Source organism: Hippoglossus hippoglossus, chromosome 21 (assembly GCF_009819705.1).
Source record: "Hippoglossus hippoglossus isolate fHipHip1 chromosome 21, fHipHip1.pri, whole genome shotgun sequence".
In the NCBI taxonomy this organism is placed as follows: domain Eukaryota; kingdom Metazoa; phylum Chordata; class Actinopteri; order Pleuronectiformes; family Pleuronectidae; genus Hippoglossus; species Hippoglossus hippoglossus.
In genome coordinates, this window is record NC_047171.1 from 4,594,579 (window position 1) to 4,619,820 (window position 25,242).

Here is a 25,242-nt window from a genome sequence, read left to right on the forward strand (position 1 = left end):
TTCAATTTGCATCTGTTAACTTTATTATTTGTAACAGAGAGCGTAGCACAATGAGAACACAGGAGGGGGAAAATAACTAAGCAGCCCCCCCCCCCCCTCATAATATAATTAGAATGTGAGATGTCAAATGTGATATCCAAACAATAGTGGATTCACAGTGCGTGGAAGCCAGTGAGCCTCAGTGGGCAATTTACAGGTTCAGTTTTCGCCTCTGCGTTGCTATGGTAACTATAAGTGAGGTTGTTCAGCTGGAATCTATGGTACACACATTCTGCTCTGAGAGGTAATGACAAGGGGGGGGGGGGAGCAGGAGAGAAATCCGCTGAAACACGGTGCCGACGTGGAGAGAAACCACAAGATGTTTTTTTTTTTAAAGATGGACAATAAGACCTTTTAAATCTAAACCACAAATTGAAAATTATCCTTAGGTATGTTGGCTTGTTCTCAGTGGAGGTAAAACAGAAAGAGCAATAATGTTTTCTTATATCTGAACTGCTCTAATTTACAGTGATCATATCTTATACACAATTAAAAACTGCCCCGCGGAGCCACTTTTACGAACAAGGTAATAAAACTACCTTTGCATAATAACACCGATTTAACAAATCAAGCTTGAAACTGAGAGTGAATGACCACAAAGCAGTTCTGTATACATCTGATATCCCCAAAAAAAGTCGAACTTACCTGGTTTAACTGTCAGGGCGGCACAACTGGTGACCTTCCCCTCCTGATTCACAGCCGTCACACAGTAATTTCCCCCATCACTCATTTTGGCTGATTTGATGAGCACGCTGTGTCGTTCACCCTCCACTTTGACGGTGTAGTTTGCAACGCCACTTACACTGACGTTGTCTTTTGTCCAGGTCACTTCAACAAAGAACAGACGACAAATTAATCCACTTGCATATTTGAGATTTCTTCTGTTAAAACACAATAAAAAGCAATGGTTTTACCTTCAGGAGTGGGGGTTCCACCAATGATGCATTTTAGCAGCACATCTGCACCAGCTGACGCCGCAGTGTCCTGGAGAGGGAACTCAAATACCGGGGCCTCCATTGGGTCTTCTCCGGCAGACACGTACGAATCATCGGAAGAATCTGCACAGTTTAGAAAAGACGAAGTAGCTGGTTGATTAAACATGAAAAACAAGCAGACTGGAGCCTCACACCACTACAGGAAGCTTAATGGGAGAAATACAACACATCTAACCTAACTCCGGAGACAAGGGGCGAGGGCGACGGTTCTTTCCTTTGGTCTTCTGCTGTTGTCCCTCTTTGGCGCCGGTGGTAATCTGCTGCAGCCCACTTGTCTTTACAGGAACATCCACTTCCATCTTTTCGTCTTCAACAATAATCGTTGGGACTCTAATCTTAGAGGTTGGTCTGGATAGCTCCACCTCCATCTTCTCCTCCGCCGGAGGTTTCGGAGGCGGTTGAGGAGGAAGATCTTGCACAATCATGGCCCTTCTTTGTACCAGTGGACTCTCAGGTCTGTTTTCGATTTTTCTCAACATTACTTCTATTGGTGTCTTTCTCCCTGAAGTTTCATCCTTTTGCAGAAGAGACTCTTGGAAGTGCGGGGATTCCTGCATGCGAGATACCCTCTGTACAAGCGGACTCGGTGGCCTTCGTTCAACCTTGCGTAAAGTCATCTCAGCAACATTCCTGCTCGGCGACTCTGCCCTCTGTTGGTGGTAAAATGCCGGTGATGAGGGTTTTTGAAAATGTTCTGTAACGGGACTGACTCTATTTAGTTCTCTCACCAATCGTTGTCCAGGTAAGTCGGACAACTGCATTGACTCTGGGGTTCCTGCAACCTCTCCGAATCTACTGACGGTTACAGTTGTTTTTCCGGTGTTCTCCGTCTTCTGAGGTTGTGACTTATGTTGCTTTTGCTGTGTCGGCTGCTGCTGCTGCACTGGTTGTAGATTTAAATCCTTTTCTCTCTGTTCCTTCGCGCACTGGACTCGTTCCCTCTCTTGCAGCTTTTGAAGGACCTGGGGAGGAATAGGTTCAATTTTCCTGAAAGGCTGCCGCTGCTTGCCCTTCAGGGTGAGCTGTTCAGTCGAAAACGATTTCTTCATGTGAGGTTTCCCAACAAGTTTCTTAATGCGCTGGAGCTCCTCTGTGAACTTGTTCTCAATGTCCTGAACCTTTTGGGAGTAGCGAGGTTTGTCCTCCAGCGAAGCAGCTCTCTGTCTAAACATAGATCTTCGCTCGGCCGCATCCTCTTTCAGAGCCTCCCGAAGATCTTCCCGTGAACTTTCTCTCGAGATGCCCAACCGACTTCCTCCATCATCGGAATCAACAGATCCAGCAAGATTGAACCCCGCCCAGGATCTACCAGAGATGGATCCCTCTGGGATATCGAGGCTTCGTCTCCGCTCTTCTAAGCCACGGACCTTCTCAAAAACCTTGGAGCTTGCCCTAGTTAGCTTCGGGGACGGTCTGGGGTTTAACTCTTTGCGGGAGTACTCACTCAGTGGAGTCTGTGGACGAGAGTCCTGGGTGTTACTCTGAGACACTGACTTTGGTTGCTTAACCTTTTCCTCAAACTCCCCGGGCACTGTGTCTTGGTAGTCAGTTGGCCCGACGATTTTATTTCGCAAGCTGAGTGGTGTGGTTGAGCCAGTGCGACTTGGCATTGGAGAGGTGGAGGGGCGTTTGACGAGTCTCGGGGATGGGGGTGGGAGGACTTGTGGCGGAGATTCTCTTGAGAAATCCTCTGACTGGCCCCTGAAGTAGAGGATTTGAAAGACAATTTGTTGGAATCAGTGCTTGTTACAAATTATTCTGGTTAACGTATTTTAGGATGGAGCACAATGAGGTGTGTCTGGTTATTTGCATGATTCTTTCTTGCCTGTATGAGTGATCTTCATGTCCACGTGTTCTATAATCGTCTTCTGACCATTTGTTCATCCCTGCATCTCATGTGAAGAGGAGATATGACAAAATAGTACAAGTAAGCATCGAGTGTGAAACAGGAGGAATTTAAAACTGCACTTCAACATTTCAATACAAACAATGGATCAATAGATATAGATAATTCACTCTCATAAATAATAGATAGATCCCAAAATAATAAATCCTAAATTGAGGACAGGAGAACATGGACACATGGTGTTTACCTGTGTGCACAGCCTGGTCCTCAACCTCCCCACTATCTTCTTTGGTCTCAAAATGGTCTTCACCTTCATCCTCTGTTGTTTCAGAATCTGAAGAAAAAAGAAAATAACATATGTAATAAATTGTTTTTGACTTCAATCAATGCCAGTCACATTAATATTATCCCTAACAAATTATTGTTAGGTGTTTGTGGCAATTATTTTTAGAACAAAATCCCGGAACCTAAAATGAAACACTATATTAAGTATTTAAACAACTGCATATCACCTTTTACATTCGCCTTCATCAAATAAATAAAGGTTTTTATTGAATTGCACATTTAACTGTCTCTACCTTATTATAACGGTCGTTCCACTTGAAAAGTTGTCCCCCTCAGGGTCTCATTAGCATGGCTAAGCTAAAGGTATTCAATATGCTGCGGCTGAACTGAGTCGTTCTCATTCATGATTCATCCGTATATCTGCAAGTGAATATTAAGGACAGCAATATAAAATAAGCTAAATAGATGTGCTTTTAAGGAATTCATCTTTAGATATATTTTTTTAAACTTTCAGATTTGTTGCAGCTGAACCCTCAGAGATACGTTTATCTCAGACTGAGAAAATCCTGCACATTCAGGCATCGGTCGAACTCAAAATAGAAAGAACTACTGAGTCACCGGCATCCCAGCAGCTTCCACAAGGTGTTTGCTACGACGTAGGTGGAATTACTTAATAAAAAAAGGAGTCTTGCAGTAAAGGAACACAATAGAATAGTTTGGAACTGGAGATGTGCTGAAGATTCTCATGTGACTTCAGTGCAAAGACAAAATTCAACAAACATTCGAGAGAAAATCTGTTTATTGGATTCTCATTGTCAAACATGATGTCGCTCACAGCTATAAAATCTACATTAATATCACATTCACGCAATATTTACATCATATAACAAAATGTCAGGTTTCATAATCAAAATCTATCAGATGTTTGATGTGCAATCTTTCCAGAAAGCACATCATCATCTAACAGAGCACTTCTACAAATGTAGAAGTTAATGAGCACGTCTAATGAGTCTGTTTTAAACAATGTGAGAATAATCCAAACTGTTTTTTACAACTGTTGTCCCAAAGCTTTAATAAGCAGCGGCAGACTTACTCCACATTTCAATTACAGAACCAGAGTTGATGTGAATTACAGTAATCATTTCTCAAATCAGAAAAGTAATAAAATGTCTGTTGGGTAAATTGCTGCTCTTGTTGAAAGCTATGTCCCCGGTTGGTAATCCAGGTGATCCCAGTAGTTAGAGCAACTGGTTTGGTAAGCGCTCTATTCGTCATGGCAACCACCTGTCTCCAAACTATCTGATGTTTCAATCAATTGATCATAAGTTGTAGAAATAAGAAGCTGCAGCCGCATCGCAAGGCTGATCGTTAGAATATAAAGGTTCCAATTGAGGCTGTGTTACACCTGTTGCATGAAAGTTCAATTATACTGGTTCCAAAGATGAGGATTTAAATAAAGGCAGCAAGTGGAAATGTTTTTTTGCGGTTTTTATTTAAGTCTAAGATATATAGTGATGTCGAGAAACCACCTGAAAAGATGATTTTACAACCAAACATGGATGGAACTGATGGAGGAACAATTAAAATGGCTTCTCTAGTTGCCAAAATGAGAAAAGCACAATCTCAACATGTTTTGATAGGAAACAGTGAATGTAAAATTTGTTATTATTTTCCAGGAAGAAACACAGGTCATCTATAAATTGTGAGAAATTTGATTTACCATGATTTTTTTCATCAGAAAACCCTGAGCTCCTCCTCCTCCTACTTCTTTAAGACATTAAGATACGACTATAACTTAATAAAAGATAGTAAAATAAAAGAAACTCATCAGACTGTAAACAGTGTACGACTAACGGAAGAGTCTTAGCCCGGATTTCCGCTGTCTACACCGGACGCACCCAAACATCGGCCGCTGCCGCCGGAGGCTAATTCATCATCCGACTACTGACGGTCTTGGAGATCGCACGGAGCATCGCTGAACATATTTCACTGTATTGTCCAGGAAAGTATGTTTATAAACCGCTCAGTCTGCACATGCTCACAAAACCAGCTTCCAAAGTGAGACAGACTTGATTTGAACACCACCTCAGTGTTGTCTTTCAATCCTCCTCTTGATCTGTTCAATTCTGTTAGTTCGCACGAGGGTTACGTAAAAATAATAACGTGAATAATTTAGCTGAATGCATTTGTTTTGTGCGTCCACAAAACCCTCGCGTGAGCAGCATCAGTCCCGGTGTGTCAGGGTTTTAGTGCGACGCTGACCGCGTTGTGCGAGTGTTTGAAGTTGGGTCAAAGCAGCGTGGCAGAGCCTGAAGTCTGCTGGTTTCTAACCAGAGCTCTGATGCTGGTGTTCAACAATAACACTGGTCTCATCTCGTGTCATGGTTGGTTGGATGCACAGGCAGCTTCATCTCCCCTGCACCTGACACCTGAGTAGTACTGCTTATGAAACAAACAGTATAACAAATTAAATATTCAAGTCTTGTGCAGTCCACATACGATGGAAATCAGAAAATGCAAGAGCTGTAATTCACAAAGATAAGTTGAAATCGTACTTGCCTGATTTCTCTCTTAAGCTGTGGATTTTGTTTTCATGGCCACTGTTGGTATATCCTCGACAAATCTCTTTTGTCTTGGCTCATATTCAGCAGCAGGGTATTCCCCGGGACACACCGGGGGTTCCGAGCCATTACTACACGCCTAGATCGGGAGATTCTCCACAGAAGACACCATGCAAGCGTGGAGCATCGGACTCGCACGTAAAAAAAGATTCAACTTGTTATACACTGTTAGGTCTGCTCACACGCAGGTGACGGCTCCTCAATCAAATGCAATAAAAAGGGAAAGAAGGCACTTTGCTCCGTTATGTAACAAGTTGCAGCTCAAGCAGCTCGTCTCAGAGAAGCCGTGTCTTCTGGAGAGCACGCACGCACAGATCCTCCATCCGCAGGTGGAAATGTCTTTTGAATGCACATCATCCACTCGGAGGGAGCCCCCCCATCACCTCCCACCCTCCATCCCTTGTCCACACAATAGCCGGCGACAGTGTAAGCATCTTCCCCTGCTGTGTTTCCACCCCACAGGCGGCAGCGCACACTGATAGGCAGGAGGAAAAAAAACACACCAGTGGGAGTGATCCAGGCTTTTTTCCCCAGAGATCAGTTTTCCACAGCACTGGGTGATATTTTTTTTTCCCCTCCCTTCCTCCCCCCCATGTGTCTGTGTCTTATTCTTTAGCTGGTGTAATGAGCCGATGCTGTGTTTGTCGGCAGAGCAGAAGGGGGGGAGAATCACTGCAACAGCTACAGGGAGCTCCTCACTCCTCTGCAATGCTGGAGCTCCGCTCGCTCTCCCACAGTAAATACTGTACGACTGGCTGCTCACACTGAACACACACACACACACACACACACACACACACACACACACACACACACACACACACACACACACACACACACACACACACACACACACAACCGCCCTGTTTCCAAGGGATGGCAAACATCTAATGGCTGCACACTCACCGCTGCACTCACAACACATCATGTGCAGCTGCCGTGTCAGTGTGCACGACAAATTCTGTCGCTGCCGATGCCTGATTCATCTTGTTTAATGATTCTCTAGTGGGCCTCCTCTGTAAATGTTATCGCACGCTATATTTTTTTGAAAGAGGGGAGATTTCCTGACCCTGAGGGAAAGAAAACGACATTTTACTGCTCACACATTTCATTCCACCGCCGAGCGTAAATCAGCAGAGGGAAATAGCTCCACTTACAAATGGCATTTCAGCTGCAGATCCCACTGTGCCCAGGACAAAATATTAGAGTGAGCGTGCTGAGAGTTTCCTGACACACGAGAAAATGTATGTTTTTTTCTAATTAAAGCAGGCACTTGAAGGTACTTTAATAAAACCAAAATACTGTTGCTGTAAATCTACAGTAGTGTTTACTTTCAAAAGTGCGATAGCCTGTGTTCTTACTGTAACTGAACAGATATTAGTTTGCTCAATTGCTGTGTCACAGACTTTAGTGATATTCCCATCACAGCTGGTGACACACAACAAATGCTGAGGCTGCCATTACATTATTTTATGGTTACCTTCCCATTTAATCTAATATCAAAATGACTTACGGATACTGAAATGAAAAACACGACACCTTTACTGCAGTTTTTTATATTGTTTTTATATTACCAATAGATATACTGTGAGGTGCTGTGACGATAAACCAGACCCTTTGAGATCCGTGGAGCGTTTTAGCCTCTTTCAGCTCACTGGTTTCAGTTTTACTGCCGGAGAAGTCCTTTACTCTGACGTGCCATAATAACCTCAGAGGACGGTAATGTGTTGTGTTGTCGACCCACAAAGAAGAACTGTTGGGGTAAGACAATTGGGGTCATTCTGTTTCTGGGTGATACCTTTTTTATTTCAGTATATAAGAAAGGAGAAAATAGATGCTTTGGAATATTTAGATTTTCTAACTAAAGTTAGAGGGGACGGCAGGATGACCTAAAAAAATGGCCGCAGATAACGTACACCGCCACAACTGTTTCAGAACGAAATTACTTGTAGCCTGTTAGCCACTGGAAATGCTAAACCCACTATCTGACAGGACAAAACATGCAGAGGGCGAGGACCCACGCTTATCATCGGTGAACGGTCTCATTGGTACATCTTTGAAACCACTACTGGGAGCTGCATCCTAAAGCCATTTGCCAGTAGAAATGTAATGCTTGTCTACTAGAGGAGTTACGGTACAGGTGCTTCGAGGCCCTAAACAGGAAGAACTCGCCTGTATCGTGACAACTCAGTGTACAGAACACAAATCAAAAGGTCCAACACAAATCAAAAGTCGTTCTAATGTCTAACACACGTGGTGGAATCCTGACTCCACCGATGGGCTCCAGCAAAACAAATTCTGCAGACTGTGATGTGGACGATCAATATTCTCTTGTTTTTCTTTACTGTATATTACTGCTGTTTATAGAACCTGCAGAAGTGTGTTATTGGTTTGGAGCTGAAGATTATCGACATTAAAATAAAACCACACAGCATAATGTCGGGATCCAGGGTTGCTGACTTGGCACATTGCACGCTCTGCAGTTCGCTCAGAGGTGAGTTATGTCAGAGTCCAACTTCAAACACACGGTAAAGAGTTGATAAAGTAAAGTGCCTTTTTCCAGGGAGTTAAATTAAGCAGCATTATTACGTTTTAACACATGGGAACAAAACAACCATCACTGCTCTTCACTGTGTTCCATCAGCTCTTCCTCCCTTTATATCATGTGCTACAGATCACGAGCATGGAAACTAACCCTCTCCTACACAAAACAGCAAAAGTACCCCAACAGCTCTAATAAACTCGTTCATTTCCCTTCTGCTGTTACTCTGTTTAAAAACACGAACTTGTTGTTGCACTCACTTCAGCAACATGGAGATGTGGGGGATTTCCACAGTGTAAGTGCAGCTCCACCTGTTCACTCGTGGCCCAAGAGGAAGACGGCACTCGCTGAACTCACACTGGAAAGGCGCCACGGTCACGCTCAGAGGGCGACGGCTAAAGTTCTCAACAACAAGGTCTCTGTGGAAAGTTTAAACGGACAATCTATCTTTCTAAATAAAAATCCCCATCACTAAAGTATTGAGATGTAATTAACCACGAAGAGAATCCTCACACTCTGCAGTTCCCCCTCAGCTCCGTGCAGCTCTTTAGCATCTGTCAGGTCTTTGTGCTGAATTTATGGCCTTTTGATAATAATGTCAATATTTGGTTCACAGCTTGTTGCTACTGCCCCCATGTGGCCAGGAATAATCTAACCATTTATTTCATATTTTATGAATCTGCATTGATGAAGATGTCATTTAGAATGATGAACAGATGGAGGATTATGACCCCACTCTCACTCTCATTTTAATGTCCCTCTTTTGGTTTCATGGCTGCAGTGAAAAAGCTCTTTTATAACCATCTTTCACCTTTGACGCCATTTGGAGGTTTTTATAACATCGAATAACTAAATAAAACCAAATTTATTAGAAAAATAACACTTGAACAAACTTTAGTGTGATAAGGAAAAAATGTTATTCAACATGTACTTAGATTTTTTTTAGTTTGTGCCATGTCCCATTCTCTATCATGGAGGAGATGGGGGTTATGGCCTATACTGCAGCCAGCCACCAGGGGGCGAATCAGATGATTTGGCTTCACTTATGGGGAGCTGTCATGTTGTTCATCTTTATATGCAGTCTATATATATATACATACTTTATATATACACTATATATATATATATATGTCCAAAGAAAGTGGGAGTGAGGGCAACCAGATTTTAGAATTTAGGTTTCTTTTATATTCATTTCTACAACTATGTTATACTCTACTATACTTCACTATCCGATAATTTATCATTTATTTTTACTGTATTTGTGGTTATTTTTTCATACATTTAATTGTCGTTTGACTTGATGCTTGTTTGGTTGACAGGCTCTTAAACATTGCAGTTAACAGGGGAACCTTCAAGAGGAAGTAAGAGACAAACTAAAGCACCAGAGATAAAATCTGACATTATAGACGACAGATGAATTGTGAAACTACACCAGAGGACACACGTCTTTATGCTCCGGGGTATTAGGTGAATGTTGTGGATTACAAATTGGCCCATTCCCTGATTAGTAGAGGGGAAAAAACAGTCATCCAGCGCCGGGCTAAAATTAGCAGTGATGTCTTCTTGTGTAACAGGAGAGACGTTGGCCTGCTAACATCAGAAAAATCTAAGGCCTGGCACATTCCTCTGTATAAATAACTTTGGAGAGTTGGTGGACGAGGGGGGGGTGGCGTAGAGAGACATTTTCAAAGAGGGAGAGAGGGAGGGAGGGAGAGAGATAGAGGGAGATAGAGGGAGAGAGAGAGAGAGAGAAAGGGTTGCGGCGTTATCATTGAGTGATGGGACAGCTGTAGACTGCGCACATGGCACAGCGGCAGAGAGCTGAATCAAACTGAAGGTTAAAATGGAGAGTCAGAGGAACGCTGCTGCTCTGAGATCTCAGTTTCAAACCTTTGAGTGAAGATCTGAGTCGTGCTGAAGTAAGACTGGGACGGAGGTTCTGCCACAGTTTGAGATAGGCTGCATTTACATTATCAGCATCATTTTGATTTTAACACAAACACATCCAGGACCACAGGACGAGTTCGATCATCAGTGACAGTAAATGCTTGTAATGCTCTGGTCGCTGAAAGTCTGATGATGGATCGACTGATTTAACTTGAAGCAGAACTCTATGAGCAATTGTTTACGTGTGAAACCGCAGTTTTGTGTCGTCTACAGTTATCGGTGTTGTTGCAAGTCGACAGTTTCTGAAGGATGTGGTGAGAAAGCACCTGAATGTCACACGGGCATTATATTATTAAAGTGTTGACACAGGGATAGAACCATGAGAACTTGAAGTGAAGCAAAAATCCCTCACTAATCACTACATAGTCCACTACACAGTGAGTTCGCCATCGTGTAGTGCTGTCTGAGTGTTTAGTGAGAGGAAGAAAAATGGCGGAGAGACGAGAGGAGAGAGAACAGCACGTCTCAGCCCTAAGCCTTCTCTCTCTTATGATTCTACAGTTTCTTATCAACAAAAAATATCTGAATTATCGTGAGGATAAACACAGACAAGTTTATATTTCATAAAACGATAAAATATGTAATAAGAGCAGAGCAGCACATCACAGCACAAAACGCAGCAAATAAGTTTGTTATTCAACAAGCTTTTTACCTAAAAGTATGAATACTAAATGTAAAATAAACATTCAAAATGTATTATGGGATTTTCCACCTGCTGACGTTGTTGTACATTATAATCCTGCGACAATTATGTAATTACCGGTGCAAAGAAAATGCGCCGAGTAGTGTCTGATAGATTTTCTTTTGCCAATGAGCTCATGAATCTCAAACCAGAAGTCGGGGGAAGATCTTTGGACACAGCCTTAGTCTATGTTTTATCTGAACTTTGTCCAAGTGTCCCACACATACACAGGGAAGCAGATATTCTTGCTGCCCACACTAACACGAGAAAAGAATCTGCATCATCACGTCGTCCAGTCTATTTTATTTCTCGTTTATTTTTGTCCCACGCTCGCACAAACCATCCTGCCGCAGCTTCAAACCGGCCGGCATTGTTATGTACCCGCCAACTTCTATTTGACGCAGCATCAGACAAGGCTTGGGCTTGCCAGAGCTTCACTTTGGTTAAAGCGATAGACCTGTGGTCGGCGCTGATGAGTCTTGACATCTCCGTGAATGCAAATGCCTGCCACGTACACTCAGCAGGAAATCGCTGGTCTAAATTGAAGTGTGGGTAAGTTTCCACTCTACACACTCGCACTGAGCACTGCAGAACAATAACAAAGTGCCAAGGCAGATATATGTGAAGGGTGTATTTGTGTAATGTCATCTCTCAGATTGCCCGAGGTGAACTGGTTTTAGATCAGATGCTGGAGACGACCAGGTTGTGGTGATCGGACCGTGGCCTTCTGAGTAGCCTCGGCGGGACGTTGAGGAATCTGACTGTCGAACCCTCTCTGAGCCTTGATTTGAGTCTGTCGAGTGCTGTTTGAACAGTGATTCATTTCTTGTGACCCTGCATGCCTGGTGGGAATCTAATGGACTTCCTCGACAACTGCTGCTCTCCAACAGCGAATACAACATAACACAACATAACACACACATAACATTTAGATTTTAACAGACTTTCTCATCACGCACTGCAGGAATGGCATCCTGTTGTGGACAAGAATAATATCTATGAGAAAAGTAGAAGATACATTCTGTGTTGTGAACAAGAACCTTTGAGCTAAATGTTCTATCTAACCCTTTATTTTACTGCATATATGAAAATATATATCCTTGATTATTTGATTGTGTGTATTCTAGGCCCTGTATGATTCAGTTGTTTTATTTTGAATAAAAAGTAAGTAGATACGTTTTAAGTAATTTGAGTATTTAAGTTATGACTTGCTGCCACATTTTTCTAATGTAAATGAAAAGTGTTTTAACCTCCAAATAGCGTCTACTGCAGATTCAATAGCTCATATCCTAACTGAGATACTGGATAGAATAGAATAGAATAGAATAGAACTTTTAATTGTCCACCAAAGTGTATCAGGATCGTCATTTTGTAGAAAATCCGACAGGGTTATGGGAGCCTTTGTTCTCGCGGGGATGAAAGGACAAATTTGTCGGTCGCATTTGAGGGACATGCTAGTTGCTCCCCTGTGACGTAGACAGTTTTTAAATGCAGCCTCTGAAGGATGGGGCCCCTGAGTGGAGACAGCTATAGTATGTGAGTATAATGTTTAATGTCTTTGAATTGATCCTTGTACTTTTTGATCTAAACCCCACAAGGAAAGCCGCAAAATCAATCTAGAAAGAAACTGTGTCCTCTCTATTAGAGAACTAGTCCAAATGCTAATAAACCTAAACGTAAGAAGTGATGTTACCTTCTCCCAGATCCAACACAGCAAGTACAGCGCTGCTCCGAATCTCTCCCAGGTGATTGTTGGCAATGCAGGTGTAGAGGCCGGCATCGCTTGGCTTGCAATCCCTAATCCAGAGGCCTCCGTACTCCTGGTTCTCCATGTTGAGGAGGTCTTCGTTGTGGTACCAGTACAGGGAGGGCTGGGGGTCGCCCGCCACTGTCACCTTTAGACGGATGTCACAGCCCGTCCCCACGGCTGCGTTCCTCATTTTGCGCACAAAAGCAGGTGGAGTCGGGACGGGGTGACCAGGTCCCCGGGGCTCTGCGACCACTTTCTCCGGGCTGGCTTTGGACCGTTTTGGGGGGATGATGGGGCTTGGGGGCGCCGCCGCCTCGTCTGCCCCCTTCTTCAGGGTCATTTGCACCTCTGCTTTCCTCATGGTTGAACTGGTTCAGCAGACCAATGGATTCTGTAACTGTCCTTTGCTAGATCTTATGAATATAACACTGACAGGGCCCTCTTGTAATATTCCAAACCAAAGGTCAGTCAGGGCCTCAGTGCCTATGAGTGAATGCTCTTCACATATACATTACAGTAAGCATAGTTCTCACATTTAAAAATATATAAGATTAGCAACATTTCTTTTTCTAGAAAAACCTAAACAGAATCTTTTAGAAGCACATCTTCTCAAACTGCTGATCTCTGACCTCGGCTGTTGTCGAAAGAAGAAAAAGAAACTGTTGATCGCCAGCTGATTAGGTTGATAGAGAAAGCTGCCACTCTCCTGCCCAGAGGTATTTTTAGGGCAAGACCTACTAGATCATGTTGCCTTAACAGCTCCCTGGACTTGTCTCTTGGAAGTGACAGCCCAGCGTTTTCCTTTCGCTAATGTTCTCTGACTGGTCAGCCTCCTCGAACCTTCTCCCAGTGGTTGTGCTGCTTCTCTGCAGAACGACGTAAGTGAGTTTATTCCCAGCGGCCTTCAGATTTGTTGGCTTCCGATTGACTGCAAGCATCAGGTCCTGTCCGGCAAGTTGCACAGTAAACCCCCCCCCTCCTCCTCGTCCCAGGAGCTAAGCCTCCCCACTCATGATCTCCCCCCCTACCTCTGCCAGGGAAATGACAGTCACAGCCCAGCGAGTCCTTACAATGACAGCTGCGTGGCGATCTGTCTGCCCACTCACTGCAAGGCTCCCGCCCCCTTGTCATTTTTAGCCAACCTGAGGTCAGTAGACCATGTGAAATGAGAGGGGGGGGGGGCAGGTGGGTGGGTGGGTCGGGGGTTTGCTATGGGACAGACAGTAGTTGGCCTCTCAATTGTGTTGAGGTGGTCATGTTCTCGTAAAATGTCACGACCGAAAATGTTGTCACTGGAAACTGTGGCCTCATTGAAATATTTGAAGTTGAGGTGGTAAATTGATAGGATGGATTTCCAGGATCTCTTCAGTGGAATACGTTGTGTGACGTCCGGCCTCCGCCTGCTGCCCCACCGCTCACCTGAAGGCTCCGGAGATTTCTAGGTTGTTGTGAACGTGTCTGAGCAGAGAATACAGAGAGATATAAATACACACACTCAAACATTAGCATGTTGCTACATACACCCAGTTGGCACTTTTGTGGGTACAAAGAACTAAGGCTTTGTCTACATAATTCTTTTAAAATCTCGGTCTACACGACTTTTTTTACCTCTACGTCTACAGATGAGAACATAAAAGTGACTACAAACACACAGGGCCAGTAGGTGGCGATATACCCTACATCATCGCTCTTGCTCCTTTGCTGGTAGTGACTTAAAAAAACAGAAAAACTGTAGTTCATCATTTCTTTTCACTTATAAATTGAACAATTGAACCTTGTTAATGTAGTTATGCCAAATTTAGCTGCAAACTTGTAATTAGACCGAGCAGAGAAACTAGTATACAGCCACTATTTATATAAAGCAACAGGGGGCATGTGCAAAATCATCATTTTCCAAATGCTCCGCGTTACATGTACACATGAATACACAGAAAGAGGAGTTTTTGGAAAGGCCGCACTTTAGAAAGCGGTTGTTAAAATCTCTGTGGTTCGTTAGTGTGGCCAGAGCATAAGACTAGAGCCCTGTTCAAACCTGGTATTAACACACGAGCAGCTCTAAGTGTGAACGCATCCATGACACTTTGAAACTAGATGACTCAGACATTCTCTCAGAGGTGTGACCCTGCTTCGTGTAGGTTTATCACGCTGATCATTCTGTAGGATGTGGGTTATGCTGCTGATGAGCTGTACTCCATTATGTGGACAGCACTTCTATTATTATATCAATCCCATTTATATCAGAGGTCAGGCTAAATAACACAGACACCTGTCAGCAGTGGTAACATTAGTAGCTGTAGTATTAGTGGAATATACATTATGCTCTGTAAATTACAAGTATAAACGTAAACATGTCTATACTGGTATTTAATGTCAATTTTTTTTTTCAACTGAAAAAATATAGTTCCTACTATACAGAGTAAGTGGGAAGCTATTCCTATCTATCTATCCATCTATCTATCTAAATCCAGGGGCAACCTAAGAAATATAAGATGTTAATAATACACAGAGAGCACTGGTCATAATTGTATGAAACTTTATTGATAAACATGTGTGAATAACAACCCGCTGTATTCGGCTTATACAAAAAACTCAAACAGTCCTATAAAAATCAATAGCTGACTATAAAAACGTATATGAGGCAATACAGTACTGTACAAGATAGTTTAATGCCTCTGCTGAGCTATAGCATCACAATGGAGAAGCACGGCCACTTGAAGGGAGAAGAACTGAAATTTCGAGAACAAAGTCGTAACATTACGAGATTTTTACGAGACTAAAGTCGTACTTTCATGCTATTTGTAAATATCATCAGATCCGTTTGTCGCCTGCCATAAAATGAAGAATGTGGAGCGTTTCACCAATAACAAAAATACATATTACTTAATACATATTTTGTCACATGAGCATCACATTGTCACGAGTGTAAGGAAGGAATGTGCAAGAGTCTATTCTGAAGAAAGAACCACACAGATATTGTCACTTTTGTGAAGGAGGAAATGTTTGGTAGTGGTCGACTGAAATCAGCGATTTAGGATCCAGAAGGCAGAAGTAATGGAACTCCTGCGAGCTCATTAAAACTTTATTCTAATAATATTACAACTTTTGCCCTCTTTCAGATTTTGAGAATAAAGTCGTAATATCACAAACTATTTTCTTAAAATGCTTTTTCAAAGGATGGTCACATTGGTTTGTAAATTTGAATCACAGCAAATGATCTTGATAATTCACGCACACGCTGCACTAATCATCGTCGAACACTGAGCTGTGACTTCTGAACTTCTTTCTTCTGCTGCTTCTCTACAAGTGTTGTGACATGTAGGTATCATCATGTTGAAATGTAAACGTGTCAAACATGTTTACCACCATTTCGTCAGTGCAAGGCTTGACTGATGGGAATGAAATGGTTGACCACAAAAAAAAATGTTGCGGCATTTAGACATTTCATGAAACGCTCAAGGTACTTTGGTGAGGGTAATAATATTGCAGATAATAATGAAAACCGGCCCTTTCTTGTCCAAAACGTGAATCCCTGCAGTAAATGGTCTGAATGGTTGAAAGTTGTCACATGACCGTGGATGTGATTTCTGACGACATTGACGACCTGCTGGCCCTCGACACTGATGCTCTCTCCAGGACGCCAACCTGCCTCATCAACTGCAGCAGGTTCCTCCTGAACTTCTCTCCCACAAAGGCGTACAGCAACGGGTTGACGCAGCTGTGAAGCAGGCCGAGACTCTGGGTGGCAAACATGGCCTGATCCACCGCCATCCTCGCTGGGCACCGGTAGGGCACTACCTTTGTCCGGAAAAAGGTATCTGCCATCACTGCAAGGTGGTACGGCGTCCAGCAAAGCAGAAAGGCGAACACCACGACCACAATCATTCTCATGGCTCGCTGCCGCTGAAAGCCCCCGCGGACGTGAAGGAGGCGCCGGATGGTGACTCCATAGCAGGGCAGCATGATGGCCAGGGGGATGACAAAACCCAGAGAATGGCGGAGCATCCTGGTGGCCAGCCGCCACTCGTCGGCGCTGCCTGTTTCGTAGTGTTCAGTGCACGCCATCCGACTGGAGTTTCGAGAAGAGATTGAAGAACTGAAGAGGCCCGGCAAAGACAAACACGCTCCGACAGCCCAGACGGCACCACAAACTCCCCAGCTGACCAACTGTCGGTTCGCCCTGCGAGCATCCATGGCGCGCACAATCACCATGTAACGGTCAATGCTGATGCACGTCAGGAAGAGGATGCTGGAGTAGAAGCTCAGCTCTTGGAGGATGGTGATGATTTTGCACATGGCATCTCCGAACACCCAGCCCCACATGACGGAGACGGCCCAGAATGGGAGAGTGATGGCGAGCAGGAGGTCGGCGACTGCCAGGTGGAGGAGGTAGAGGTCAGAGGGCGGCAGCGTCTGCCTGCTGAGGCCAATCACCAGCCCCACGACCAGGTTTCCAGGGATGGCCAGCAGGAAGACGAGGATGTAGAATGTACCAACTCCAGCCATGACTGCATCTGAGGGGGAGAAGGGGCTGCAGGGCTGCGTATCCTGGTCTATGAAGAACTCGGAGTCATTGTAGGTGAAGTTGAGTTCGTCATAAGCGGAGCTAAAGTCAATGAAAAAAGAAGATGTGTTTGGATCTGAGGAGAAAAACCAAGATTGAATGTTAGACATACATGAAATGATCGTTACCCTGCTACATAAACCTTAATTTATCTATCTGTCTGTGGAAAGCATATCTTATTGACTTCACAAGTGGCATGTGTGTTATTAGTGGCCCAGGGAAGTGTTGGTGGCCCAGGGGGGTCAGTGTGCTTTCAGTCTCTCGACAGTTGAACATGTCTTCTTCTATGTCCTCAGATGATTTGATGATTTTGACACTCACAGGAATCTGCAGGTGCTGATCTACATCACAGCAACAACATTCATACAATCACTTCCTCTTTAGCCAGTTCTCCTCAATGTAAAAGCACAACGTCAGTCCTGTTGCTGCAGTGCTTCATATCCTGGCTGGTCAACGTTCCTCAATGAAATAGCAATGTAGATAAACCAGGTAGGATGAACACAGAGTTTTCCAACTTCCCTCTGCACCATAGACTGTTTTTAAAAAGCTCTGCACACAACGTCCAGCTCACGAACAATAAAAAGTGACAGTATATTGTAAAAGTGTTTGAGGAGGACTCACTAATGACGAGGAATAATTCTGAAGTAGCTCTGGAGCATTAACACAGGACAAGAGAACAGTCATATTTACAACGGGCACATCACGAGTACATCAAATGGTCATAAACCTGTTACACAAACTATTAATAAAAAATACTCACTTCACAATGTATAACCAATCATATTTTCTACATTAGAAAAAAAATGATTTTACATTACTGTTTTATAACAACCCTCTTTTACTCTTTTCAAAACTAAAATGCATCAAAAAAGAATATTCACACAATATTTCAGTGAGGATGTTGAACAGTAAAAATCCCCTTTTTCCCAGTTGCTTGCAATATAAACCAGTGAGGCATTAAGAATTGATCAAACTGTATTAAATTCTTATCAATTCTTATAAGTTATTATTGTAAGGATGAAAACACTCACCAGCCATCGCTGTGTCTTCTTTACTGGAGGAAGTGACTTGTGTCACAAGGAGACAGGAAACAAACCCTTGTGTTTCTCTACACTCCTCCCATCACACTGACCGGGGCTCATCTCCTGCCCGACTCACATGCTCATTTTGATTTTGCTGAAAATTTCAAAAAGAGAAAAAAAGACATGATTAATATTAAAAAAATTATTAAAGATCTTTAAAATATAGCTGGAATCTCCACACGTCATATTTCTGTAGATGCTTTGTTCTTTTAACAGTTATTTGTGCCAGATAAAGGTTTTTCAAATTGTTAACATTGATTGCATTTGCCACACAGTATATTCAGCACTTGTATTGGGCTGCAGCCATGTTGCTTATTTTTGCCTAGTGCACATTTTTATATTTATACTTCTTTATTCATCTCTGTCCTTACTCATACTTAATCTTAACCGTTTCTATTTGTTTTTTATTCACTTTCCACTTGTATCGCAGCCTTGTCGTCTGTGCCGACTATTGTCAATCACACCTTGTTTGGTTATTCATGAAACACTGCTTCGCCTATAAATAAATCTCGAGCCACAACATCGTCTGAATCATCAGTCATGAGATGAGCTGTCACACCGCACGTAAAATCGAAAGAAAAACCAAATCGTTCATGGATTTTAAAATAGACAGTGGACTAATAATTCACAGATATTCAAGAGATGCAGTGAAGGATATAATAGAAATGTTAACGTTCGTGTGATGCTTGTTGTAGTTCACTTTAGATTTACAGAGAAAACTACCACGTACAAAATCCTTCCACAGAATATTTGAAATATTAGATCCGTCAATGTTGTGGATCTAAAACACCGCAAACCACATGATTTGACACATTTCATTGGCCAACGCTTCCATGAGAGGAAGTTCCCAGCTCATGACACCCGACTGTTTTGACACATGAGCGACGAGCATCACATTTCCTGCCACAACTCTCCTGTGTTTCAATTCCCACTTCAGTCACAAATCACTGCAGGTTTTTAATCATGAGGGGCAGCGGAGGCCCACAAACATGTTTTGAACATATGGTTCTGAGGCGTGTGGGATTAGGGAGAAAATTAACGAGTGGTCTGAACACCACATCTGAACATGGTTTATAGGAGATTGAGATGAAAAAAAAAAGAAAATTAAGCCATAGCCCTAATTCAGCTTCACACTTAAGAGTACAACAGAAAGGTCTGTGTCCTTTCTACCCTTCCCTGAAATCTGCCTTATACTTATATGCATTTGTTCCCTCTCACGCCCACAGAACAGTGTTGTTTTACTTGGAACACACTGAGGACACACTGAAGAGGAAGAACGAGCAAGTGCATTAAATGTGAAATGGGTCAACATGATCACCCTCGGGTCAAGATGTTTGGGTGCTTGGTGCAACAGGATGTGAGGAAACAGGGTTCTGTTGAATGCAATGCTTCAAAATGGAAACCTTAATACAGAGGCTTTCAGTTTGCGAAAGCATAGGAGTCTTCATCCTACTGTGAGAAAGGAAGTCATAAAAAGAAAAATGGTTCCATCTCATTTTGGAGCACCTTCCATAACAAATGAAGTTTATTTCTCCAACCACTAGATGGTGCTGTAGTATTGCATCACTCGAAGTTGGATGAGAAGCCACTTTTACATGTGCAAGTGAACTGGAGTGCTTATTCAACCCTTATAGAAGGTTCATGTGTCAGGGGCTTGACTGTGCTACTGTTGATACTTGTGGCAAAACTGCAAATTACAATACAAGTCAGCTTAAAAACATGTAGTATTATGACCAACATGACACTTTGGTATTGGCATTCTAAATAAATAAAAGTGTGGTATTGTCAAAACAGACTACAGAAAAGCAAATGTGGCAGCAAAATTACTGTAAAATTTATTTCGGTGAACTATTTTGCCAGTCTCTTAAGTGGTCCCACCTCGAAGAGTACAACTGATGGCAAACAAGGAAAACATGTCTTAAGGATGAAAAACAAAAAGAAATCAGTTTAAAAGTTCAAAACTAACACCTGTCCTTTCCACAGAGTCACTTGGGATGCAGTTTGGCTAAGAGAGGGGAAGACCCTTGTTCATTCAGTCCGAGAACTCACTCACTAACTTTAAGGCCTTTTCCCACTAAAAATACAGAAAAAAAAAAAAGCAGAAACGGATTTCCTGAATTAAATGACAGCCAAGTTTGTCCCCGACATAAATTAAGAGAAGAAAGTGCATCGAGTGTTCAAGTAGGGTGTGTCGTTCGAAGAAGGAAGGGTTATAGGACAGCGTGTGTGGTTTTTTGGGGGGGGAGGGGGGTAACACTGGAACAGAACTGGCAATTTGCAGTGATTTAAGACGACAAGGGTGCAGACTGAGACGGCCGACCGCAACCCAACAGTTCCTGCTCGTGCATCGAGTGGTGGATCACAATCACACTGTGCTGCTTGCTGAGAGAACGACTTGCACGACGCATGACAGACGACACATTTGACTTTGTTGGAACAATAATGCAAACAGTCCCCAATTTAACTGGTTATTTCTGAAAGTCAATCTAGGCTGTGATCGGGAAGGCTCAGAGAGTTATAATGGGGGCAACATCATACGCCCACTCGAATCAGCCACACCTCAATCTCATCTTTTGGCACGGCGTGGGTCCCTGCCGTTGCTAATGGTAACTGAGGACTTTGGGGCTGTTGGGGGTCCAGAAACCGACGAGGGTGGTGCTCCGTTGCCGGGTGACCGACCGTTGGGTCGCCCGGAATTTCCGTACGTGGGGTCACGGGGTGCACCGGATGGTGGGTTGTTGTTGGTGGGGGTATACGGTGTCATGGCACCATTACCTGTGGGTTCAGACACATGAGTAAGTACTTACACATGAAGAGACATCTTAAAAAAAAAAAAAGGTATCTAAGCTGCTTCAGTTTCCTGGTATCGTGTAATACTGTTGCACTGTCATGGCTTACAGGGACACAACTTTTAAAAATTAGAAAATGTTTGTGTGTTATAAGCAACACTTTTTACTATGGCAAGGCTATAAATCTGCTATAAAAATGCTTATTGTGGCACCTGTCCTCTTCAGATTAAAATGTTTTACGCATGTACACTGGGGATGTCACGAGAACCGACACTTCCGTACCAAGTCGATGCCAAAATTCTCAAAATGTCACGGTACTCATACCGGAGGGACTGAATAATACCGACCCGCCGCTGCAGGATGGTTGCCACCGCTGCTTCGGGATCGGGGCGGGGCGCACATTGCATGTCCGGTGTCCTTGTACTGTGCCGCATTACCCTGCCGCAGGACCTCCCTCACCACCGGCCCTCGTAAGAGGCTCTTGGGACCCGTGCAGTGCTTAGGGTTGACTTTGTTTTTGTTTGGTTCGCCCTGGAGTTTATGAGACACGTATTTTAAAAACATTGAAAATAACCAGTAGCCAGGACATCAGGGTTAAAGTGACCGGAAATATCCAGATTCATCGATTAATAACTAAATGTGTGAATAGCGACAGAGAGGAACACACTTGCTCGTGTATAGGTGTGTTTGTACATTGCATGCCGTTCTGTTTCATAACGTTAATAGTAATTTTTTAAAAAAGTGTTTATTACTTGAAGGCTACATAGCCACTGTTTTTTTTTGTATGTTCACATATCTATAAAAAGGAGTGCACATGAAAGTAAATGGGATTTATTATTTAGTTTTTTTGTCGTGGTATTGAATTGGGTATCGAGAATCATGGAAAGTTCTTGGCAGCGGTATTAACTACTAACTTTCCGGTATCGTGACATCCCTCATGTACACACAAAAGCTGCGAATACTTTACATACATCTTTTGCAGAGCTGAAATCTAGACTCTAAAGTCAGAACAAAAGGACTCTGCCGTTTCCTGATGCGGTGCAGTGGTTATTTGCATAAAAGGACAGACGTACTGACCTGGTTGGGCCACTGTACCTGAATTCTGATTGGGCGGAGAGTTCCCCCTTTGGTTCTGGTCAGGTTTACCCTGTTACAATGGTGGAAGAGAGTTTAGTTTATTACACCTTCTAAGCACTGGGGTCAGACTGCACAGAGGACAAAACACAGAACAGGCCAAGCCATGAAAAGTTTGAATATAGGCCATCAGAAAGCTATCAGGATATGGTGAGGAGACACAGCCAGTAGAGGGAGGGATCGTAGTGGAACTAATTGCTTTCTGTGGATACTCTGATGAAAGTGTTTGGCGATGTGACGCAAGTTGTGGGTGCAAATCTACTCACAGACTTGTTCTGCTGGTTTGTTTGGGATTGCAGGTCTGGGTTTGGTTCACTGAAGTTGGGCACTTCTGAATACACCATACAGAACCTGGGGAGACAAAAACAACAACATTCAAAAGATTAATCAGGATCTTTGTGTGGTATTCAAGTTTGTAGAGGGCTTAAATAAGTTGAATAAACAGATAATACATTTAAAGACTAAGGATTTGAACACTTACAGAAAAGGAAAACAACAAGACTAATTTTCTGCAAGAGGCTGCTGAGTGTGGCTCAAAGCCAGAGGCACTAGTTCTCTTATAAAACCAGACTGTTTCTGTAAAAACTCAATTAGAGTCTTGTATAATCCTCGATCAGGAGATGTGTGACAACCAGAATTTGAACCTTAAGATAAAGTGTGCGAGCTACTCACTCTCCAATCTTCTGCAGATCTCCTCCTCTTCCAGTGTATAAAGTTAGGCATCCTTTCCATATGGATGCATAGCTGAGACAGAAATCAAACGTTAAAACTCATGCAATCAAAAGGTCACTAATCCTACATTTTAAAAACCAAGGGGCTCAGATGTATAACGACCTCTCCAGTGCTACACGTCTACAGTGTGTGTGCATTGATCTGTCAGTCAATACTAGTAAGTAAAGCAAAGTGTACACAATAGAAATGTTATAACATTAAAGAGATTGGAGTCCAGTAAAGAACATAGACACACGTTCACTTGAACGCCTTTTTCAACAGATACGTCTATAACAGGTTGTTAAGTGTTTCCACAGAATCAGCAAAACTCGAAGACGCAAGTGGGTAACTCCACAACTTGTTGTTCTGTTGTCTCAAGTTCAAAGATTTAAACAGAAAAACAAGTTGTGGAATTACCCACTTACATCTATAACAGGTTGTTGAGTGTTTCCACAGAATCAGCAAAACTCGAAGACGCAAGTGGGTGATTCCACAACTTGTTGTTCTATTGTCTCAAGTTCAAAGATTTAAAAACAGAAAAGATCTTAATCTGTCAGATCTGACGAGTAGATCTGTTCATGAAGGGGCTTGATGAGTGCAGCTAAGAGTGACTTCTCTAAAGTGACAGGGAGCCAGTGGAGGGAACTGGTGTGAACTCAAACTGGAGGTAGTAAGCGCAGGAAACACGTGTACCCTCTGGTGAGCTTGATGATGTCTCCAGCCTGGATGAGGCTGCCCAGCTCGTCCCACACCGAGATCGCGATGCTCCCGCTCTTGTCCGCCACCTTGCAGGAGCGCACCTCGTGGCCATCTTTCGTCTTGGTGACTCGTCCTGGATGGAGAAACCAGAACAAGTTGCATGACACCGGACACAAGCTGCTGGGATCCTCTCCAACACATGTTGAAGTGTGTGTTCACGTGTAAATGGAAACCAGTGCCTCCCCCCCACCCCTTTAAGAAACACACACACGAGTTGACAAGTGTGCAGAACCACTCACCTATTTCCAAAACGATGAAGACGATGTTCAGGTTCTTCGACCCGGGCTTTACATCCTTCAACAGAAACACGGCCTCGGTCGTGGCGGCTGCCATTGTGAGTCCGGATGAGGAGTAACCGCCGTGAGTTCCCGTCTTGTCACTTGAGCAGCAGCAGCGAGAAGCTGGCTGTCGTCACTGTGTCAATGGGGGGGGGGGGGAAGCTGCTAAGTTAGCTTTTAGCTCCGCTAGCGCATGAGCCCGTTAGCCGAATGCTAACCCAACTCCTGGGGACTGTGGACGCTGGTGTCAACTGTCAATAAACACGCGGGTCAGCTTCTTAAAACCGAGCCAGAGGCGATTAAAAGCGCGACAGCGGGAGAAAGATGAACTATCCCACCCGGGTTAACCGCTGGCTAGCTCGCTACCTACTTTTTCTTTCAGGAGACTCCCTGTGCATCTTCCCTTCCGCGATTATCGCCATAATGGGCCGCTTCTTCCTCCACACCGGGGGGGGGGATACCGTGCTAATAACAGCTAGAACAGCACCCCGCGAGTTAGATTAGATCGAAGAAATAACCCGAGTTTGATCAAAGAGTTTTGACAGGCTGTCAAATGGCGAGTCAGGGCTTTGATGTTCCTGTTCCAACAAAGCCCGATCTGTTGCCCCACAGCTGGAGCTGGTGAACTATCTGGAGAGAGCAGCTCGTGCAGCACTCGATCATTCACACGTTCACCAGTAATATTGTTTAGTTTAAAACGCCCCAATCCGCCGCGTTTCCTTTGTGTTCTGCTGTTAGCTTTGCTAGCGCCCGTGTGGCTTAAATGCTTTGTTTACACGACCCAGTGAGTCCACGTCGCGCTGTGGCGTCTGCAGCGAGGTCCCGTTAGTGTCAGACTTCCTGGTTGTTTATGGCTAAACCACACTAAAGCTCGAAAAACGCCATTTAAAAGTGACACACACGCTGGACCTGATTTAACAATGCCCCCAAAATCTACGTCAGTGAGCGCGGCCGGTCGCTTTTATATGACTCGGCCGGTTCCATTATCGTCCTCAGAGAAGGGGGGGGGGACGACGACACATGTAGAAGATTCTATTCGCCTGTTTTCTAAACAATTGAATCACAAACCAACAATTACCAGGCGTCTGTTTCACTATTAATACAATGTGCGTGTGAGCAGAGTTAACGCTGCGCTTTTTTTTTTTTTTATAGAGAAAAGAAATAAAGGTGCTGGCTTCTACTGGTTTCGACCGAGTGGATTCTTAACAACGCGAGAATTTA

The 25,242-nt window shown here is 43.5% G+C and overlaps 3 protein-coding genes across 6 annotated transcripts in view; all 3 read right to left on the minus strand.

Annotated features, from left to right (window-relative positions):
- The window catches only part of spegb (striated muscle enriched protein kinase b), a 33,095-nt gene extending 19,428 nt beyond the window's left edge, over nucleotides 1–13,667 (minus strand). The window contains exons 1-6 of one of the 2 annotated variants that reach the window (XM_034575023.1): nucleotides 12,651–13,667; nucleotides 3,128–3,214; nucleotides 2,860–2,920; nucleotides 1,210–2,735; nucleotides 954–1,097; nucleotides 685–867 (exon numbers count right to left, since the gene is read on the minus strand). In XM_034575023.1, the coding sequence (XP_034430914.1) occupies nucleotides 685–867; nucleotides 954–1,097; nucleotides 1,210–2,735; nucleotides 2,860–2,920; nucleotides 3,128–3,214; nucleotides 12,651–13,068 (2,419 nt within the window). In that variant the 5' untranslated portion in view covers nucleotides 13,069–13,667. Of the gene's footprint in view, nucleotides 1–684; nucleotides 868–953; nucleotides 1,098–1,209; nucleotides 2,736–2,859; nucleotides 2,921–3,127; nucleotides 3,215–5,724; nucleotides 6,156–12,650 lie in introns of those variants that run through there. The other variant, XM_034575024.1, reaches the window with a different exon arrangement.
- A 2,473-nt stretch (nucleotides 13,668–16,140) lies between these two features.
- LOC117755331 (C-X-C chemokine receptor type 2-like) lies at nucleotides 16,141–18,434 on the minus strand. The gene is made up of 2 exons (XM_034575029.1): nucleotides 18,300–18,434; nucleotides 16,141–17,344 (listed from the first exon to the last, which is right to left on the minus strand). The coding sequence occupies exons 1-2, from the start codon at nucleotides 18,304–18,306 to the stop codon at nucleotides 16,269–16,271; spliced, it is 1,083 nt and encodes a 360-aa protein (XP_034430920.1). The 5' UTR covers nucleotides 18,307–18,434; the 3' UTR covers nucleotides 16,141–16,268.
- nabp1a (nucleic acid binding protein 1a) lies at nucleotides 18,314–24,967 on the minus strand. 3 transcript variants are annotated; one of them, XM_034575031.1, is made up of 7 exons: nucleotides 23,983–24,967; nucleotides 23,678–23,816; nucleotides 22,946–23,017; nucleotides 22,540–22,624; nucleotides 22,217–22,286; nucleotides 20,910–21,125; nucleotides 18,314–18,444 (listed from the first exon to the last, which is right to left on the minus strand). In XM_034575031.1, exons 1-6 carry the CDS (start codon nucleotides 24,074–24,076, stop codon nucleotides 20,917–20,919), a joined length of 669 nt encoding a protein of 222 aa, XP_034430922.1. In that variant the 5' UTR covers nucleotides 24,077–24,967; the 3' UTR covers nucleotides 18,314–18,444; nucleotides 20,910–20,916. The 3 variants fall into 3 exon arrangements, with proteins under 3 accessions (XP_034430922.1, XP_034430921.1, XP_034430923.1); XM_034575030.1 differs by lacking the exon at nucleotides 18,314–18,444 and having other exon boundaries at nucleotides 19,858–21,125; nucleotides 23,983–24,966; XM_034575032.1 differs by lacking the exon at nucleotides 18,314–18,444 and having other exon boundaries at nucleotides 19,858–21,125; nucleotides 22,235–22,286; nucleotides 23,983–24,965.
- Nucleotides 24,968–25,242: the final 275 nt, after the last annotated feature.

Coding starts and splice junctions, on each gene's coding strand:
- nabp1a (XM_034575031.1), bottom strand. CDS start 24,076: ATGGCAGCCGCCACGACCGAGGCCGTGTTTCTGTTGAAGGATGTAAAG. Junction 23,817..23,982: donor CTTCATCGTTTTGGAAATAG/GTGAGTGGTTCT, acceptor TTCTCCATCCAG/GACGAGTCACCAAGACGAAA. Junction 22,625..22,945: donor GATCTGCAGAAGATTGGAGA/GTGAGTAGCTCG, acceptor TTGTCTCCCCAG/GTTCTGTATGGTGTATTCAG.